Here is a 20651-nt window from a genome sequence, read left to right on the forward strand (position 1 = left end):
GCAGTTGGGGAGGCTTAACTGCTATGCTGAATAAATGGTGAGGGAAAAATGGTATTTACTTACCAAACCAAGCCTGTTGTTCTCCCTGGACTTCTATAGCCAATCCAAAGTCTGCCAGTTTGACTGCCGCTCCCTTGGATTTGCTAGCTAGAAGTAAGTTCTCAGGCTTTATTCAGAGAGAGAAAACAATTGAAACAAAAAGATAAGTAAATATATTTTAGACAGTACTCTGGAAAAGAACAAATACTTCGAGGAGTGAAAAAGAGAAGAAACCCATGAGTTTTTTCCATCAAATTGCAAAATTTGCACTTCACATTCCTATCTGGAAAGAATCACCAGGCCTGTAATCAGCCTTCATGAGCTTTTAGCAAGACTAAGGACAGGGTGAAGAAGAGAGTCAGAAGGGGCATAGGGAGATGTGACACCTGCTGTGTGACAAGGCAGCTCAGAGATTCCCAAGAGCTTGTTACTGGAAAAATGGGCCAGCAGACTCCCAAAGGACAGGGACTCACTGATGACTAGTCTAGCCCATGGAGTTTGCAGGATCAGGCGTCTACAGCTGTCAAACTGAAATGTTTTGCATGACATCCCAACAATAACAGCCCTGTGATTGTATTCAGAGGGCAGGTGTATTTACATTGCAAATCTTTCAGCAAAACCAGCACACCCACGTTTGTGCCTGCAGAGAACCTTTAGAAATAACCATGTTAGTTAGTGAAAGTTCCCACCTTGCTTTTATTCTGTAGGGTATATGTTGGTCACATTTGAAATGAAATGCTATGGTACACTCACACAATTAAAGGTAAAGGATTTGAACATAACAATTGTGTTCATTCTACTGCTCATAATGAATCCTTTTAACTCCAGTTAGCAAATACATCAAATGTAAATTGCCCAAAGACAACTTTATTGTATGAATGTTTGCTTTAAAAATACAACTAAAAAAGTACTGTAGAAATCAACAGATTATTTCAGAGAACTGTGACCCTCAAAGCATTTTCTTGACACGTGTCTTTCCAATGCCCATGGTTTTTAACAAAGGTTTTGTTCTACATTTAGAGAATAACAAAACCTCACTTTCACAGGTATTGCTGTGACTCCTCAGAAGGAATTTCTGCAGTGGTCTGTGACAAGGGACTTCACTATGGCCAGGCTGGTGCTGGGGCCCCAATCCTGCAAACTCTTTGATGTGTATTCCAGGTTGATCCCAGGAGCAATCATATCACTTCCAAGGGACTATTTATGTGATGGCAGTTAATCTCACACATGTACTGAGGCTGGAAACAATTAAGATCATAAGCCTCTTTCAGCAAAGCCTATCTTTAATACATGTCAGGTATCCAGCAAAATATGCTTGAGCCTAAGTAAGACTTCAGCCACAGTGATACTTCTATTAATTAACACTACAAGGGGCCCTGACAAACTCTTTAGTCTAAAGGTGGCTTTTTCCCCTCTCACCAAAGGAACATCTTTTCAACAATTACCAACACTGTCCTCTCACTCATCTCTTTGTCGCTGTGTCATAGACTAGACAATATTAGAAAACTTTCATCAATAGTTACTTGATGAATCTTCTATTTTCACAGTTTTAAAAATTGAGATGAAGAGCCCTCAGAACAAAACACAATCTCTATATTCACTTAAATTATCAGTAACCACCCCAACTACATTACATGAAACAGTGAGTGCATAACTGAGGACTCTTCTCTAGTTTAATCAATGCAATGTCACACCCCTTGCCATTTAACAACACTAATTTCAACACACAGTCACATAGTTCTGCAAGGTTTCCTCTCATTCAGAGTAATTGATTCCTGGAATGCTGTTCTTGCATAAACCTCTTAAAGCAGCGGATGATCCTATTTGGTTGTGACCTTCAGGCAAGCCAAAAGCAGCGAAAAGCCTCATCCTTTTGGATGAAATACAAGCACTACCCCACTGAGCACATACCACTTTCCCAAAAAGTGATTTTGTTCAAAACACTGGTTTTGTGTTTTCTGATGCTGGCTTGGTTTTTAGTTGGCTTTTTTGGTTTATGTTTTCCTCTTGGGATTGTTTTTTTATTCCATTGCATGTCTCTTCTCTGCAGAAGTACCACTTTAACAGACGAGCATGTTCCAATAGAATTCCTGACTTACTCCCATGCCAAAGACAACAGCCTTTTGGGCCATGCCAAGTGGGACTGTGTGCTTAACCAACATGCAGCAGCCGTTTGAGGCTGGCCAGAGGCACGTGGGTGATTACCATGCATTAACTGGGAATGAGTGCAATTACTTGGGAAACATTAACAGCACCGTGCAGGACTCGCTCCTGGATTCATGGTGTCACCTTGTGCTCCCTGGCGATGGGCGGCAGCCAAGCATGCACAATGGCACTGGTAACTGCTAAAATTACTTACAAATAAATTAACATGATTTATGCCATGCTTTTCCAGAGGTCTTTAATCCTTAAGATACCAAGTATTTAAGGCTCTGTATATTTTTCCTTGAATATACCTAAAGCAGCCACTCTTTGGTGGAAGGTAAGAGGGTCGTAACCACAAAATCACAGAAGTTTCACAAAAGCAGGAAGGCTATGGCCTGACAAGAACTGGAATTCCTACCTGGAAGTGCACTTTTGCTAGCTGGTAAAGCTAAGTTAACTTTTTTCGGGGTCTACGATCCACCACCATTCTGACTTACACCAGTGATTACAAAGAGAGCTGCAACAAGAACTTCTGCAGGTCATAAGAGGCTGCAAAAGCTCCTCTCTGTTTGCTACTGAATCAGCCTAGAAAGAAAGTTAAATAAAACGAGATCATCCAAAATCTCCCCACCCCCAAGCATGCCATCATGTTGTGGACTGAGTTATTGGAAAAAAATTCATGAAGTTTTGCAATTTAAGGATCCATGCCAGCCCATAAGCACCTTCCACATCTTGCTGTTCTGCTCCTGGCATCTTCTTTTCAGCACATGACGTTCTGCTCGGATTTCACCACAGTCTTTCATTTAATTCTTTGGGTTTTTTGGCTTTTGCCACAAAGCTGTAAATGAAGAAGGATGGTTTTCTGCTTCCTCAAGTTTTCACTTTCCCAAATGAAACTGGGCACTACAGCTTGGCAGAAACACTTTTTCTCACACTGTTTTTTCAATTCATCCTGGATTTGCCAGAATAAGAAATCCACACATGGTCTGGAGCAAGCAACAGCTGGATTTAATGCGTTCCCAAAGAAAAAGTTGTTTTGTGTGAATGTATGAAAAGTAATAGAAAGCATCCCTTATTCCATCAGCTTGCATAGCTACAATCCTGGCTTTTAAAATTCCTTTTGATGCTAGAAGCACAGGACTGCATGTACTGTGTGGACAAGAACCACTGGAGCAGCTGGACAAATTTGACATCGTTCCCTTTAAACTCATTCCACGTTACCCAGCTGTCATGCAAGATCTACAAATTGGACAGAGATTTGTCAGTCTCCTGTTGTACAAATGTGACAAAGGAAAATCCAGAAGTGCATAATGAGTAAAAAATTTGGGGTCTGCATCTTCAAAACTCACCCTGCTCTCTGAGTTTTTGGGGCAAACCCCTTTGTGTTCCCTTATGACAATGACATGGACCTCATAAAGTCAGACAAGAACAGTCTGTTTGGGAGTAAAAGTTGCCAAGAAAGGCGACAGCATTCTGATTCCAACATTGTTATTCATTATAAGCACTAGAAATTCTTATCCTAGGAGGAAATTTCTGCTCCTCAGAATTCATTCAGGAAAAAACTGAAGCCCAAGAATCCGTGCCACAAGGGATTAGCATGTTTTGCTGCCTTAGCATACACACCATTTTTTCTCTGCCTCATGAAGGATCGATAGCACAGACTTCCATTTGATTTCAAAATAAACCATCTTCTTTTCCTTGAGGATCATGAAGCTGAAGTGCCCAAAAGGCAAACTTACTATGAGTTCTGGGACAGCCTTCTCTCTTGGAGCCTCACAATAAAAGAAAATTATCTAGACTATCTTCTTTCCTTGCCAACATATTTTAAAGGCAGAGAGCATTCCTCCAGTAGATGCCTCTAGCCATTTTGATATGTACACAGCCAAAAAAGAAGGAATGCTCTCTCAGCACAGAGTTTTCTTCAGGAAGGTTTCTATCCCAATGTTAAAGCTCATCTAGAAGGAACTGGACTCCTCAGGTGAGTGTGGTGAGAACACTGTAGAAATTCCTGTTTTTTAAAGATGTTTTGTTGCCCAGTCATCATTTGCAGGAGAGAGAGGTCCCTGTACCAGCGATCCCAGAGCAGCTGGCCTTCTGTCACTATAAAGTGCACAGCATGCAAAGGCTACTGTGCTTCCCAAAAGCACTACAGATTCTGCTGAGGAGACATGGGAAGTTGCCCTCATGCCCTGTCCCAAAAGCTCTGGATGACAGAGGAAGACCATGTATTCAACAAATACACGTAGTATTGTTCTCCCTGTACTGCCGGGTGCTGGACAGCCAGGTACCGGCCAGCCTCGAGCAGATTCCCTCTGGTGAGCACGAGCTTGTTCTTGCATGTAGGTGAAGCCAAGTTAAAAACAAACGAACCGAGGGGAAAAGCAAAAAGAGGGAAGCATTTACATTTCGGCTGCTGGCGGCCCTGCGGGGCAGGGATGCTGCTCCGGGAGGGCGGCGGGACAGCAGCACTCACCTTGAGGTCGCGATGGACCACGCCCATCTGATGGCAGTGCAGCACGGCCTCCAGGATCTGCTGAATGCAATGACTGCATGCAAACACCATGGGCGCCCGTTAGTTCCAGCAGCAGGCGGCGGGGCGGCGGCCGAGGGCGCGGCCGGGGTGGCAGCGCTCCGGCCCGGCCTGCCCTGCCCCGCTCGGAGCACCACGGCCCCAGGCTCCGCGGCGCGGGGCTGCCCTCACACACAGGCGGCGGGGCGGCTGCCTTGGCTTCCCTTGGAAATTAACACCAATGCCTTTTTTAACGGTAATTTTTAAAAGGAACAAATTTTGCCACTAATTCAAGGTCGTATTAAATATTTGGCATCCTCTGTGCTTTTTCCTCGTGGCTCACTCAGAGCCTTCACAGAGGCACTGAAGAATTGTAGAAGTTTCCACAACATTAGGTTAGAAATGGCAGCGAGCATGGAGGTAGTCCCCAAGCCCCTCCAAGCCAGGTACTCCAGGTCAATAATTAGCTCCTAGCCGCTTAATTGAGCCGGCAATCAGCGGCACTTGCCTGAGGGCTCGTCACAGCGGCCGCTCCTTGTGGCACTGCCCGCCGGGCCCCAGCGCAGCCGTGGCGGTCACATCTGCAAGCGGCCATAGATCACAGCCAGGGGTCACCTCCCGGCCCGCACAGCCACACACGGACAGCCCCGGCACCGGGCACAGCGGGGCCAAACCCAGCGCTGGGCAAGAGACACTTTTTAGGCAGCCGTCCCCCCTTTGCCATGATGTATTTTAGGCCTGTAGACTTGCACACACACTGAAAGAGGCATCATGCATTATTGTTGTTCAGAGGGTGAATAGGATAGGCACGGGAACATCGCACACATCCCACCCTCTGCCCCTACCCAGCCGAAAGAAAACCCCAAAATTCTTATATCCAATTGATGGGCACCAGATACTGACCTTCAGGTCTCTGTGAACTATGCCATTTAGATGACAATGATTAACACTTTCTAGAATCTGCTGTATACAATGACTGCAAAGATACAAGGGCAGAATGGAAGGGAGAACATTTTAAAGGCACATAATCACATTAAATACAAAATAAAAATAAAACTTAAAAGAAAAAGTTAAAGAACAAAAACAATTTTACACCTCTTGACAAGTCTTGATTGCTGTTTGAACTGGAACAACAACATTGCTGAGATATTTCCAGCTCCAACACATCCAAAAAACGAAAAACCAAAACCAAACCAAAAAAGACATTTAACATGGAACATATGACATCTATGAGACAGACTCATCAGACTGTATTTTCATTCAGCAGTATGGAAGCTTTTTCCCGTTTCCAAAAACTGCCACAGAAAAATAAAGTGAAGGCAGTAAAACAATTAGTGGGATGTTTTGGTTTTCTTAATTTTTGGTGGTGAAGTTAACATTACAACAAGGGCTGAAACAAGAAAATGGTCAGAAATGAGATGATATACAGAAAACAAATGAAACAACAGAAGTCAAAAGCTAAGGAAAAGCAAAACATTCTTCATTTTGAATTGAATGGTTTCTTTAAAACTATTAGTAGAACAAAGCCAAGTAATTCAAAAAGGTGGCATGCATTTTCATTTAAAATAGTGTCCAGCTCTAGTTTAGTTAGGAGTCACTTGGGGAGTGAAAATCCACATTAAAAATTAAGACAAATATTTTAATCTGGTGCTTTCAGTAACTGAACTAGCACCTATTTTCCCATACCCAGGTGTGCAAGTTTTGGCCAATCCATGATGCCAAAAAGCACAACTAAAATATTAATATTTTAGAGCACTGGAACTTTTTCAGACTTTTTTTGGCACCACAAGAGCTTAGCATTTTTTTTTAAAGGCATTGTTGTGGCACGAGTAGAGTGATGATAAGTAATACACAGTAGTCAAGATGCTGCTCATCCAAAACCTTTTGACCATGGAATTCAGAAGGAATGGTCATAATCAGTAACTGGAGCCCAAGCCTGAAAACCCTTTCTTAGGCAAGTAGTTCACAACTCACTGCTCGGTTTGTCTGAGTACAGACTACTGGCGTGAGCAAGGGCTTGCAGGAGCAGACCAGTGTGACAGTCCTGGGAGAGGCATCCACAGAGAACAGCAACTACTGCTAGAGGGATACACACATACACACACTAGATATATCTATATAGATAGATAGATATATAATACACAAAATACAGAGATGCATCATAACTAGATATTGCACTTATTTGGTCAAATTTGTACTGGAAAAATAAAATGTATATATATATTCTATATATATATACACATATATATGCACAGCCCCTTCCAAAATATCATAATTCTAGAACAGAAGGAATCAGCATTGCAATTTTTCCTTTTAATTCCCAACTACCTTAAAAACACACAAGGACAACATATACTGGCCTTTGGCATCAATACTGGAAATTTGCTTCAATCACAGTGGGGAAAAATGATTTGAAAAATTTTTCAACATAGCTCCTCTTCTCCCACCCCACCTAAACCCTGCTGCTGTTTTCTCTTTTACAGAGTGTTTTGCTGCGTGTTGTTCTTTATTTCAATGCCTAAAGTATTAATCGTTCTACCATTCCTACAGAGGCAGTAAGATCTGGAAATGGAAGCTTCCTAATATTCAGAATAACTTGATGTAAAGGCATAATTTAAAATTGCATGTACTAAATATGTATTATGGGGGGGTGGGTGTTTGTAAACACACAGAAACGTAAGGACTCTTTAAATTTACTTGCAGATCAATTAATGTGAAGAGTGTGGTGGTAGAACATATTTCCTTTAAAGTAGTTGACCACAATGTTTAGGATTCTTAATTTTATGACAATATTTAAGATTTATTATTATATGAGGACAAACATGAGATGAGTGGCCCTGATACTTTATGCATGCAAATTATGATAATTGTCAACTTATTATTCAAGTTTTTCAACAAGCACTTGCAGAAAATTGCCAGAGATTTCATATTTGAGCTCAGACTATGAGACACACAGTATAATTGCTTATTGATGAAACACAACAAAAATTTTCTAATTGGAAAAGGAAATTAGCACTTCTGGACCGAGAACAAAAAATCATATTTAATGCAAAATTCTTTTAAGATCAACTTATGCTTCAAACTTTGATCAGCAAATCTAAGAACCCATAGATAAGATACTTGAACAGTTATGTCCAGTTTGCAGAGGAAACAATGGGTAAAAGTTGTACTAATTGAGATCCAACTTCAGCTTTTTCAGATCAGCAGACACCAAGACTTCCCATGAGTTCTCCACCACATGGTCATGAGCTCAAACTGCCAAACTCTGCCCTTCCAAGTCTAAGAGAACTCCTGGAGAAATCCTAGAGTCTCACAGACTGTGCTGGGGAACTGATGCCAAACACCAGGATATATTTTAAGTAACTATCCTAGAACTATCAAAGGCAATCATAAGAAAAACAAATTACTTACCTGGCATCTGCTTCACTATAATACTCTCTTGCAACTATATCTTCAAACAATTCACCTCCAGTGACTCTGTTACAAAAAGCAAGATGGGGAAAAGGAGATTTCAGAAGTGAAAATGTACACCTTAAATTAACTTGACAGGAAGAAGTCAGCAAGGACTAAGTGAAATATTTGTACAGAAATGCAAGAGGTTTTGCAGCAAGGTGCAGGAACTAAAGTGGAAGGTTTGTCCATCCAAATCATTACATGAATAAAATGGATGTGGTGGAAGTGCAATTATAAATAGTAAATAAGAGCCAAGGGCAGCAGCATTTCAGGCAAGATGCCAGACATCAGTTATGGATGTCAAAAGGAAAGAGCAAAACTACAAGGAAAAAGGGAACTGACCAGCCAGGAAAACTGTGGCTGAAGCTCAGTACAGTTCAGGATAACTTGAAAACTGCAATATTAGGCAAAGGTAAGAAATGCTAAAACACAACGATGCTAAAAATGGAAAAGGGTCTTCCAGTGTAGATCAAATCACAAGAGAGGTGTACCCAGGAGCCAGAGGGGCTGGCTTTTTGTGCTATGCCTATAAAGAGCATTATTGAGTTGGAAGGTAAGTATCAGTAGAATCAGGGTACCTTAATCAGTTTAACAGCAGAGTTTTCCTAGAAATTTTTCATTTATCTTTGTGGAGAAAGTAAGAATAGCTAGTTAAAGCACCACTGAAAATAAGTTATGTACTAGGGAAGAACTGTATGATCCTGGGGCCAGTAACAGAAGTTGCATCGTTGCATACTCAGGAGCTCCTGGTACAATCAATGTTTTAATGGTAGAAAGTGGTTAAAAAGCAATAAAAATGTGTTTTTATATCCCAAAGATCACAGTCCAGAATGAGCCCTGAGCGATGATGCCACAATCTTGGATTGCATCTGGAATAGGGTGACAGCAAGGTAAAATCCCTCCTCATATTGTACCAGTTCTAGTCACTCAAACTGAGAAAAGAGAGCTGGATGTGCAGCATGAGCAGCTACCAGGCCACCCAGTCACTCACTCATCAGATCCCCTCAGAGAAGCAACCCCAGTTTAGCTGGGCAAAACAAAGGTTAAGAGGGATGAAAATAAATACTTAAGATGAGCATTAGCCTGGATCTCCCTAGAGGGAAGTTGTAATGGATAATATTGGTACAATAATACATGAGCATACAATACCTATAAGCAAATGTAAGGTTAAAATCAGGAGAAGTTTTCTAGCAATCCTTGTAAGATGAAGATTCATGAGCTTTTCAGTAATTTCATAACATTTGTCTGCCTGTGTCACAAAAGGGGACTCATAGCACAGGAAGACCCTTCCTGTAACATTTCTCTCCTATGCTATAGGCTGACAGACTGGCACAGCTAAATGCAATTCTTCACATATACAGGTGCTTACATAAATAATTCCTAGATGAAAGATCAATGTTTGTATTTTATTGCTGGCTATGAATGTGAATATTAGCACATTACATTTCCAATAACTTCCCAAACATAAAAGCTTGAGTGTGCAGCAAGACACTTAAAGATGGAAATGCTTAAAAATCTATACTACAGTGAACACAATTAGTATTGAATACAGTTAAGTTTATTAGGATTAAAAATTCAAGATGAGAATACTTGGAACGTTCAGAACTGTAACACTCACTTGCAAACTGCTGAGCTAATACTTTGTAGAAAAGTCCAGTTTGCAGCCACATTAAATGATGACAGAAATGCCCTGCTCAACCAGCAGCCCAGCTCCTTTCTTAGAGAAGGCCAGTTCAAGAACTTGATTTTCATTATTTCATTTTTATTTGGGTTACACCATCCTTTTTCTGAGTTTCTGTCTTACTGACTCTTAATGTAGAGATTTTCAGGTAACAGAATGCTATTTTGTACAAAAGTCTGGAGTAAAATCTAGAGGAGGTAAAGTAGCTTGTTGCCTAATTTGTATTCTCTTTTTGCCTTGTACCTTCCAGAGACTGGCTTTGGTTGCTGTTGCACAAAATGTTTGATTGATGCATATTTTGACAGTCTTTCATAACTCCTTTTTGCACATATATTTGTCTGCCACAGTTCTGGTAAAGAGGAATAATTCTCACTTTGTGAAGAATGAAAAAACAAAGCATCCTTTGATCTTACTCTTTCCTAAAACATTTCTTTTTGATCCAAGCTAAAGAAAGAAAACAAGAAGACAAGAAGAGAGTACCAAATTGATTGTTCTTCTCCAGCATGGAGGGAGGAAGGAGATATGAAATCTTACGTTGCTGACACTAAACATTTGCTTGGTATTCACAACCATTGTTAAATGATGAAAAGACCTAAAAGCTACTGGTTTGTACAAATTGCTCTGGTTCTTTTGTGATTTTTGAGAAGAGCATACTAAAGTGGCAACAAATAAAGCACATGGGTTTGTTTACACAGAAGAGGTACAAGCAGCATGAAGCAACACCAAGGCACTCCACACCATTTTGAGAAAAACTGCTGGTTTATGTTTACAAATATAAGAGACTAATTAGAAGAAACACACACATTAGCACAGACAGCTAAACCAGCCTCTGATGATGATCAGACTGGCGTGGTTTCCTCCTGGCTTGCGTTTACTTCTTCAATTCCTTGATAATGGAAATGGGAGGAAGCATCCTACAGTTGCGACAGAATTATTAAATTCATCTGTGGCCTTTCTACTTCTGAAAGAGAGGCCTAGGCACTTACCTGAGGCAAACACTGTTTTCCAAATTAGGCTTTTTTTTTTTTGTATTTTCTGTTTATTCCACACAGTTCCTGCAGTTAGAATCTAAAAGCAAAGCCAGTATTCTTAACATACCAATTGTTGCATCTCATCAAGTGCATTAAAACGGGAGGCACTGAAAATAGAGAATCTCATTGACTTGCACAAGAGAGTTTTCAAGTGCTACAGCTGTTTCCATTCAGATACAGCAATTAATACTGACAGAATTGATTGGATTTGAACTCATCTAACATCATTAAGACTGAAGACAGTCTCATTCGTGCTTGGCAACTGAAATGGTCCAACAGACGCAAAGCCTGACTGCAGCTGCCTTAACCAATAGGGAAGGGGAGCAAAAACTTCATGAAGTCCATTATTAAATTCATGAAGTTCATTGTTCAATACCCATTTTCCACATGGATTTCCAGAGACTCCCACCTTCCCATTTGACAGCAGAACTGTTCACCCAAAAGCATATCTGTAACGGAGTACATTCAACACTCTTTCTTTCTCCAGATAAAAGCACAGTCTGAGGTATACAAGTGAAGCAACAGGCTGCAGACATCTCTGTGGCATTTAATCCAAAGAGATTATTAGAAATTCAAAACAGAAAGTAACAACGATTGTTTTTTCCTATCCACAGAAAGGGCAGTCTTTCCCTTCACTTTCTTACGTGGGCTGAAGTCTGAAAGAAATTTCTGAGGAAACAGCCGTACCAAATCCCACACAGTCTGAAAGAAATCATTAAGAAAATGACATGATGGCATGTGTGGGTGGAGTGACAGTGTTACACCACAGTCAGGCTCCTGCTGAATAAAAACTAAAGAAAGAAAAGCAAGTTCTTGGCCTGTGTGTTCAAGAAGTGCATACAGTACCTTTTTATCATGGCAGCAACCACATGTTTGTAAAAGGTGAAGTTTCACTAATAAATAATACTAGTGAGCATTAAAAGCAATGAGTTCTTAATCTGAATGTGAAAAATCAACTGTGAACAGGCATTCCCAGTAATTTGGCAAAAGTTTCTCAAGAATGCAACCTGTTGCCGCTCCAGAAACAATTACCAGTCAGCAAAGTCACTGCCTCTGCCGTTTAGACATTTTCTTTTTTGCAAAATAATTTTTACAAACCCCTCAAACCACATGGTCAAAACATAAAAGCTTTATATATATATATATGTGTGTGTTTGAGGCTGTTCCTCTGTTTGTCCTGAATGGGACTGACAGGGAACAGTGGAAGTCCTAGCCAAGGCAGAACACTTCCTGTGGAATCTAGTTTTCTGCCAAGGCAGTATCTTTGGGTTAGGCATTAACATTTTACTGCAGAACACAGGCTTCTATTTGCTCCCTTACTATCGAGATCTAGATACTGTTATCTACAATTCTGAAGCTGTTCAAATGTTCTAGTTCACATCACAATCATAACCCCCTGAGATAAGTCTGGCACTATATATTAAATTTAAGGCAAACGTGGACTAAATGCAATTTTAGTATGGCACACTTTCTCACAGTACAGCAGTACAAAAACAAAAAAAAAAGCCACTGTTTTTTAAAAGGGATATTGTCCCTAGAACTAAGAATTTTACATGCACTTCTTAGAAATGTTCTGAATTAAGAAGCTTTTTCCAATTCCACATAGAAAGATTTCCTTTGTAGCCCTTAAAGGAAAAAAAAAGCAAAACAAACCCCAGCGCATGTCAGAGAACAAATATGTGTGTTGTGCCCTGGAGCCATTTCCAAGCCAACAGTCACAGCACTTACCTGGGACAGACACAAATCACACACAAGCTTCTGTTGAACTCAGTTAGAATTTGAGTCCTGAATCCTGAATGCCTTCACTGCAGACAGACTATTTTAATATTTGTGTATTTCTAGTCTGAAATCTAGTGCTGAAGAAGTCTTTACAGATTTCTTTAAAAAAAGTTAAGTCAGGAAGTAAACCAGAATGTAACTTGAACATGAAAGCACACAATTGCTTGTGTGCAGGAAGATTCAGGTTCTAACTTAGCCATGCTGAATGCAAATACTTCTGTTTGTATGCTTAGAAATGGGCTATATTCCATTTCGGGGGAAATAATGTATTCTCATTCTAACCAGCAAAACCACGGGGGGACCAAAGAAAGCTCTTTGGGTAGGTGGGTGGGTGTGCTGTCTGTTAAACCATAAACTGCCTTGGAAAATTTTACAGTTCAAAGAGATAATTTTACTTAAGTAAGTCAGTCTTGCAATACAATCCCTATCATTCAGGTTTGTCCATATCCAAAACCATAAGAAGCAACTTTTCAAATGAGTGGCAAAGTTTGCCCATCCCAGGAAAGATTGAGGAAATCAGTTTCTCTTTTCAAGTTATGAACACACAGTTCATGCTGTCACCATCCCTGCTTCCACTAAAAAGCTTTATCTGGAAAAAACAAGCTCCATGCAGGCCCAGTCTCTGCATGAACAAGTCATGGGACTTAAATTCCTGAAGCAAAAGAGAGTATCAGTAGGAAATTTCATTTCTATAGGCTGGGCATTTTACATCCTGAGTGGTGCCAAAATGAAACATTATAAAGCAGTAAGATATCAATCAGGAATGAAGTACTAAAAGAATCTTTCCCTCTCTAAACTCAGGCTTACCTTTTTAATCCAGCAGTTGAGACTTTCTGTAGGGAAATTAGTGTTCCACATGGTTTTTTTTTATATTTCCTTTAGATAACTGACTTGCAGCAAATATTTATTTCTGAGTCTATCTTTGCTTCGTTTTGGCCGGTAGCACACAACTCTTACTTACATACCTACACTTTATATTAAAATCCACTTCACCAGTGGAGGGTTACTAGTTTTTATGGAATAAATGGGATCCTTACAGTGACACTTACAAATGAATTCTTGCACATGCAAATGACCAAATATGTTCCTGTCCTTCCAGCTGTTTCCATCTATTTGTGCAGCTCATGGCACCAGAACCAGGCATTTATCTCATGAGCTTGCACTTGCATCTCCAGGTTTGAACAGCCCATTCCCAACATGCTAAACAAATGCAAAACAAATACTTACAAGTCAAAGACTAAGTAATGGAATCCTTCTTCTGATATGCTGTCATGGAGCCGCACTGTGGAAAGGGGGAAGAAAAGATAAACACCAGTCACCTTCTCCATGTCTTTGATGGCTGTTGCTGGTTTGGGGGAGAAGGAGGGGGGGTTATAATTCTACTGCAGAGCGGGCATTGCACCTCTGTATGTTCTCAACTGTGGGTTTTGGGGCTTTGTTTTAAATTCCCTACCCTTAGAACTGCCTTTTCCATAACTCTTACTTTTCTAATGTCATACCACCTTTTTCTCAGCAGTATTACATCTTACAAGTTGTAAATAAAGCAAGATGAGGAAAATCCCCCCACAATAAGTCACAAATTTCAGCAGAGTAACAACCTTCTAGGGCTTGTTAACAATTTCTCACACGTACTGTGAAGAGTTGCAAAGAGAGAAATCTCCTGGCCAGTGTAGAACATCCTAACTAAGCCCCCATGCCACATTTCCACACCGCTCTCTGTGTCCACATCTAAAGCTTTCCCTGAAAATGTGCTTGTCAGCTGCACCATCTTCCCTTAGGATTTTAAGAATTCACACCACATCATGGTACAACTACGAATTAAGTCCTGTGGTTTTCCTTAATTACTTTAAATGGAATTGCAATTTCCAAAGGTAATACAGGAAGCCTTGTCAAGTAGTTTGATCCAAATAATTATCACTTATTGAATCAAATGAAAAAATCAGGGTACCCTAAAAGTGATCTGTGTTCAAAGCTGAGCTGAGCAACAAAGCGTAAAAGAAAAGAATTTTCAGATCTCCCCAGATGGCAACTTTCTGTATTAATAATTTTTTATACAGGACAAATAAACATGACTTTTTAACTTAATAATATTTAGCCCAGAGAAACATCTTGTGTTTACACAATACTGAAGAGAAAACCAGCTCTTGGCTGACTCAGTGTGCAGAGCTCATGATGATTCACATGAGCCAAGTAGGTCTAAATCAGAGTTTGTGGTTTTGGCTGGTTCTGTATTTCAGATTACTCCATGTTTTTATGAAGGGGACAGCCAACACCACCCTCCACCCTCCCAAAAAAACCCCAAACATCCCCAAATCAGCTTTCTGTCTGCTTGCATTGAGCTGAGCTTTCAATACCCCCAAATGTCTCATCTTTAAAGCAAACCAAATGTGGGATGAGACACCACGTACCAGCCTAGAAGAGCACCTTCACATTTCTAGCTGAGGACTGAGACCCCTAAAACATCTGGCTGTTGGCACATTACTTTGTACAGCAGCATCAAAGATACTGCTCATGAAATGGGATTTAGTACAGCCCCTTGGGTATGTCACAGATGCTATACAGCCCTAAACCTGTACCATTTGGAGCTCAGTTCGTCTGCTATGCATGTACATCTACAAAGAAGTTAGCAACTCTTTAAGCTTTATACATAGCAAATGATACTTTTTGATAGAAAAATCCTGTTCATTAAATAGACTAGTAAGAACTCCAAGCATAGCTTTTTCAATTCAGACTAACATTTTCCTCTGTCATATCCCTGTTACCAAGAAGGTCAGGATGGCACCCTGGAAAGCTTCTCAAGCTTTAGTGTCTGCCTGAAGCAGGAGGTGCTCTTGCTTTGTCATTTCCTTCTCCAGAACAGGACTTGGTTCCAAGTGCCTGCAGAACCACAGATCTGTCCCTCTGGACTAGAAAGAGGCTGTGATTTTAGATGATGGATGATGTTTTGCTGAGCCAGAGGAGCCTAACTCCCTGCTAGCCAAACTCAAGTCTGACACATCTTCTTCAAGGATATCTTCTTTAAGATCACATTCTTTCTTTTCCTCCCAAAGGCCTGAATCACAGAAGTGAGATGGAACAAATCCTTCTCTGAATCAGGCTCATATACCCCTGATTGTTTCTGAAAAGGAAAACAGGCTGAGGCAGCTGGGGAAGATGAGAGCTGCCTTTTGGCCCATGCTTATGTTGGCACCTTTGGTCAATCCAGGCACGTGGTTCTGTCTGTGAAGTGGAAATGCCAAATAAGCAAGGGCAGAGGAGAGCAACCCCTGGTGCAGAGCAAAGGGTGCACCACAGCACTGAGGCTAATCCAGCACAGCCCAGATATTCTGCCTGCACTCAGCCTGCCCTGGAAAAACAAGGGATGCTGGGATGACAATTTGAGAAGATACTCACTAAGTTTAAGAGCGGATGCACTACAACAAGTATTTGTGCAGTCACTGCAGACAGATACAGTTCTTCACACACCCCTATCAGGCAGGGTTCAAGCATGACCAACCAAAAGGCAGCAATTACAGAGATTATTCATCCAATATAAAAACTCCCATCAGAAGTTCACACTGCCATTCCTATTTCTTCAGAGACACTAAGCACTCATCAGTGGTAACAGTTCCATTTATCTTTTCTGAAAAGACTTCAGTTAGACCAAATCATTACTAACTGCAGATATTTCATCAATACTGTTATTAACAAACACGTGAGAGGGCAGCAAGGAAATGGAGGTAGCTTCCTTTCCTCCTGCCTGCTGTGGCCCTGTGGTCTCTCTCCTCTACTGGGTTCTTACCAGATGCTTAACAAACTCAGACAAAGTCGTTGCTCCTAAGCAATGGAATGCCAGACAGGAACCCAGGGAGCTTACAGCCCTTCCTTTTGGAGAAATATTGGAAGCCCACAAACCATCAGGAACTTTGGCTTCAGCACTGATTTTCACCTGAAATACTTGCTAATCATCACACTGGAAATAACCTAACAACAATTTTAGGGAAAACTCCTATTAGCTTGTTAGCCATTAGTGTGGGCCAGCTCCAATCTGACCAAAAAGTAAAATGATCTCCTTTACGTGACTTTTTCTGCTGAACTGCACTATTTTGTGCCTATTCCACAGAAAACAGCTTGATATAATGGCCAAATAACTTTATTATTTCCTTTTTGAATTTCTGCCCTTAAGAAAAAAAAAAATCAAAATAATAGTATTCTACATGCTTCCACTGAAAATCAAAAATTTTCAGGCAAGGAGTCAAGTCAAACAGTCAATAGTCAGAGAGAAATTCTCGACGACAAAGATATTTAACCACAGCTAAACCTATTGCCTAAAATACTTGTGTGAAACTGCTCGTGATCATCTGGCTAAATTTGGTATCTGAATTGGTTCATGATACAAAGACAAACTACTGGAGAAGACTGAACTTCACACCAAAGTTCTGTTGCATGGTCAGCACAGCAGCTGCACAGATGTGCACCAAGGTGCCAAACCACCAGAGATGCTCCTGGGGGAAAACTCTCTCTATGCAACCCCATCCATTGTGCCAATGAACAGAGTATGGAAAAGGATTAACACAGACAATGGTAAAGAATTGGATTTTCCCTTTGGTAGTAGAGATTAAGATCTGTGGACTCCCAGAGACACCGATCCTGTAACTCTGTGACGTTTGATGTCTCAAATTAGTGCACCACTCAGAGGTTACAGAGCACATTCATCAGTAGTAGAGGTTTAAAATGGGTTTGAAAGTCACAAAAGCTTATGTGATATTTGCTGAAATATGCAAATTACTTCAAGTTTCTGCTTTCCTGCAATGATGAAAAAAGGAAAAGGATGCTTTCCCTTCATGTTTACTTCCAGAAGTGTAATACAGTATTTATGCACACCTCATGTACACCACTTACTGAAACAAAGAAACAAACACCCCAAACCAAACCCCCCCCACCCTTTCAAAAATGAACTTCATTTACTTAATGGAAGGAACTTCACGGAATGGCTTAAGTCAGCTTTGGGTGTTCTATGAATTGGTACCTGTCTGCCAGTGGATATGGGATAAATTGTTGCATTTGAAATTGAAAAGTAAAAATAAAAAATTTTTTAAAAATCCTCAGTCACTGAAAAGCCATAACCAGATATATTTTTTACTCATATTTGAACCACACAATTTTCTATTTCAAACGTGTGTTTATAAGCATTTTCTGCTGTGCTGTCTTTGACAAAGCAAGCCTTGTGCTCAGCAGAATTGTTGAGAAGTGGCAGATCTGCTGTGGCTTAGCACTGTCAGAACTCCCATTTTCCTGCGAAGTCACCCTTTTCCACCTTTCCTGTTCTACTGCATAAAGCAAAGTGATGAGGGAGAATAAAGTTACCAGTTGAACTTCACCTGAAACTCTTGTGGACACCAGTGCAGGAGCCTTTACAGCAGTACAAAGAACTGAGACCAAAGCCAGCATCCATCCTACAGCTTTTAATCTGGATCCCAAGGGGAATGTGCTGGGATCCCAAGGTAAACACAATAAACCTGCACGAGGAAGCAGAACTGAGCATGCAAAAGTTTGTGACCCAGTGCTCAGGAGTGCTACTGCTGGCACTGATCTGCTCCCTTCAAACAAAACAGCTTCACTGCAGCCTCATTCTCAGCACCTCCGTGCTCCACCGTGTCCCCACATCCTCTTTGGAATGCCTGGACTAAATGCTATAAATGATCTCTGCTGAGCCACCAAACCCCTTAAATCAGCGGCGCAGAAGAGTCACAGCTATAGCTCCCAGGCAGGGAACTCAGCATGAAAATGGAGTCTGTGCTGTCTTTACGGCTCCTCACACTCACATTTCCTCTCACACAACACTGCTCTGCTGAGACCATGGAAGCCTGGGGCCCTCTATAATAAAGCTCATCAGGTACAGCAAAGAGAACTTGGCAAACACTAATAAGAGCTGTTACCTAAGAGTCTGAAATATTTAGAGGCTAATCTGCTAAGATTAGTACAGTAGCAATGCTCTAGGGCAGCTGCTTTCTGAACAACACTAAATAAAGAGTAATGCTTTGCATATTTAAGAAAATAATCCTCCCCCAATGCTCTCAAACACACCAGCAGTAAAATGCAACACTTACATTCATTAAATGATTTTATGCAAATCAGCAGTGCTGGGTACACCATAAGCAGGTGGCCTCTATTCAGCAACAGTGAACCAAAACTGTAACTGTCAAATTCCTTCAAAGGGTATTTTTTTTATTACAGTGCAAATTCAATTATTTAGGGCCAAAAACGTGAGGAAAAAAAATCCTATTCATGTGCATCTCAAAAATTGATATAATAAGAAATTATGGGAAAAATTGTAGAAGAGGTTTTGCAGCAACTTCTATGAGTCAGAGAGAAGTTTGATAAGAGGATCCATGTTTACCCCTGAAACAATTTTCTACCAAGGTCACTGACATAGAAACCAAGAAAGAAAGAAGGATAAATAAGAGAAACCTGCAACTGCCTATTCCAACAAGCACTTTCTTTGTCTTTTGTGACCAATGAGTGAAGTGTAAACTTAGGAGTTTTGTAGGAATGTACAAAAAGCACGCATGCTAGAATAAAACCAGTTTGAAGTCTTCTGAAAATGGAGTGTGTTGCTTTGTTTTACAACCATTTCAACTAGGACAAAAAATATCTAGAGAATTCAATATTTGGAAATACTGCCTTTTCCCCAAGGCATTGCAACAGCAAGTGTTGAGTACTACAAACAAAATGCCATATATTCCAAAAATATTCATTTGTGAGCAAAACCCACCCCATCAAGGCCCTCACAATAAACAACTGTATTCTGATTAAATGCCAGCCTACGGCAGGCACGTGGAGAAGTCACTTGGCCAAAGTGTTAATGTTAGCAAAAGAGTCTTGCTACAGAAAAAATGAAAAATTACTTGTCAAAGCAGATAAAAGATCACATTTTGTACAGAGACTGAGTGACTCCACGTACTGATGTCAAAGCACATGGCCTCAAATTACCAGCTCTTTTGTCATGGAGACACTCTTGTTTAAAGACTTGACAGTCTTTAAAAATGAAATTTCCCAGCTAAAATTAACTAAATAAGAAAAGAACAAAAACCCAAGAGGTATTCCAAAACATCTAATTCTGTGTTGGGAGTCCCTATGTAGAGCAGTTAAGATAACTGATGCTTATCTCTTTATCCCACAGGCTTTAGTTGCTTTTCAGTGCACCATAACACAGGTGGATGTGCATTTCTGTGTGCACACGTGCCCAGAGCACTTCTGTGGAATTATATCCTGGATCCATGAAGTTAAGAGGAACAGCTGGAGCTGCACACCTTTAATTATTCATGTAAGAAAACAGGACAATTGTACGGAGTTGTTGCACAAAAGAACAGGGAACTAAAATGTACACCTGCACCTTCATGTCTTCATTTAATATACAACCCTGTCATTTACTGGAAATCTTGTGTTTCAGGGTGAGCCAGCTCCTCTTTGCAGCTGAAGGTCTGCTTTTGTAAGTTTAACAAGATTTTTTACAAAGCAACAAAAAGCCTTACAAATGTCATCACATTAAGCCTTATGAGGATAACTGCATGGATTAAAAGCACAACTGACACAAATTTTTGCTATGAGCAAACTGATGTCTCAGCTGCCAGTGTTGATGCTTTAAGCACTAACATTTTTTTAACTATTTTTTGCATTTATCAGAACATGTAAGAAGAGGAATAAAGACACAAGAATTTCATGGAGTATTAACTAATAAAAGGATAAGCTGTAACACAGAGATGTTACATCAACTAAAATTAACAGGCTCAGGAAACCACACAGTGTACTTGAATGGAGGAAATGCAATTGCCCAATTTTTAAAAATTAGACTTTATCCCTTTAATATTTACAGTGCTGGCAACAGATTTATATAAATAATATGTAGGGCCTACACATCAACAAAATTAGTTATTGAGGAGCTGTAACCATTGGGTAGGACACAGCCTGCCTTCTTGGCTCTCCTCTCTTAAAATACATTAAAGATAGACACATATAAACAATTTACATAATG

General features: G+C 40.4%; 1 protein-coding gene across 16 annotated transcripts in view; it reads right to left on the bottom strand.

The window, feature by feature from the left end:
- CAMK2D (calcium/calmodulin dependent protein kinase II delta) overlaps positions 1-20651 on the bottom strand; it is a 126836-nt gene that overhangs the window by 38640 nt on the left and 67545 nt on the right. For 10 of the 16 annotated variants that reach the window (XM_030946973.1, XM_030946971.1, XM_030946972.1 and 7 more), the window contains 4 exons: positions 13865-13919; positions 8105-8170; positions 5597-5669; positions 64-166 (listed from right to left, as the gene is read on the bottom strand). In XM_030946973.1, coding sequence (XP_030802833.1) covers positions 64-166; positions 5597-5669; positions 8105-8170; positions 13865-13919 — 297 coding nt within the window. Of the gene's footprint in view, positions 1-63; positions 167-4657; positions 4731-5596; positions 5670-8104; positions 8171-13864; positions 13920-20651 lie in introns of all 16 variants that reach the window. The other 6 variants (XM_030946983.1, XM_030946982.1, XM_030946984.1 and 3 more) reach the window with 1 other exon arrangement.

Source organism: Camarhynchus parvulus, chromosome 4, assembly GCF_901933205.1.
Source record: "Camarhynchus parvulus chromosome 4, STF_HiC, whole genome shotgun sequence".
Classification (NCBI taxonomy): Eukaryota; Metazoa; Chordata; class Aves; order Passeriformes; family Thraupidae; genus Camarhynchus; species Camarhynchus parvulus.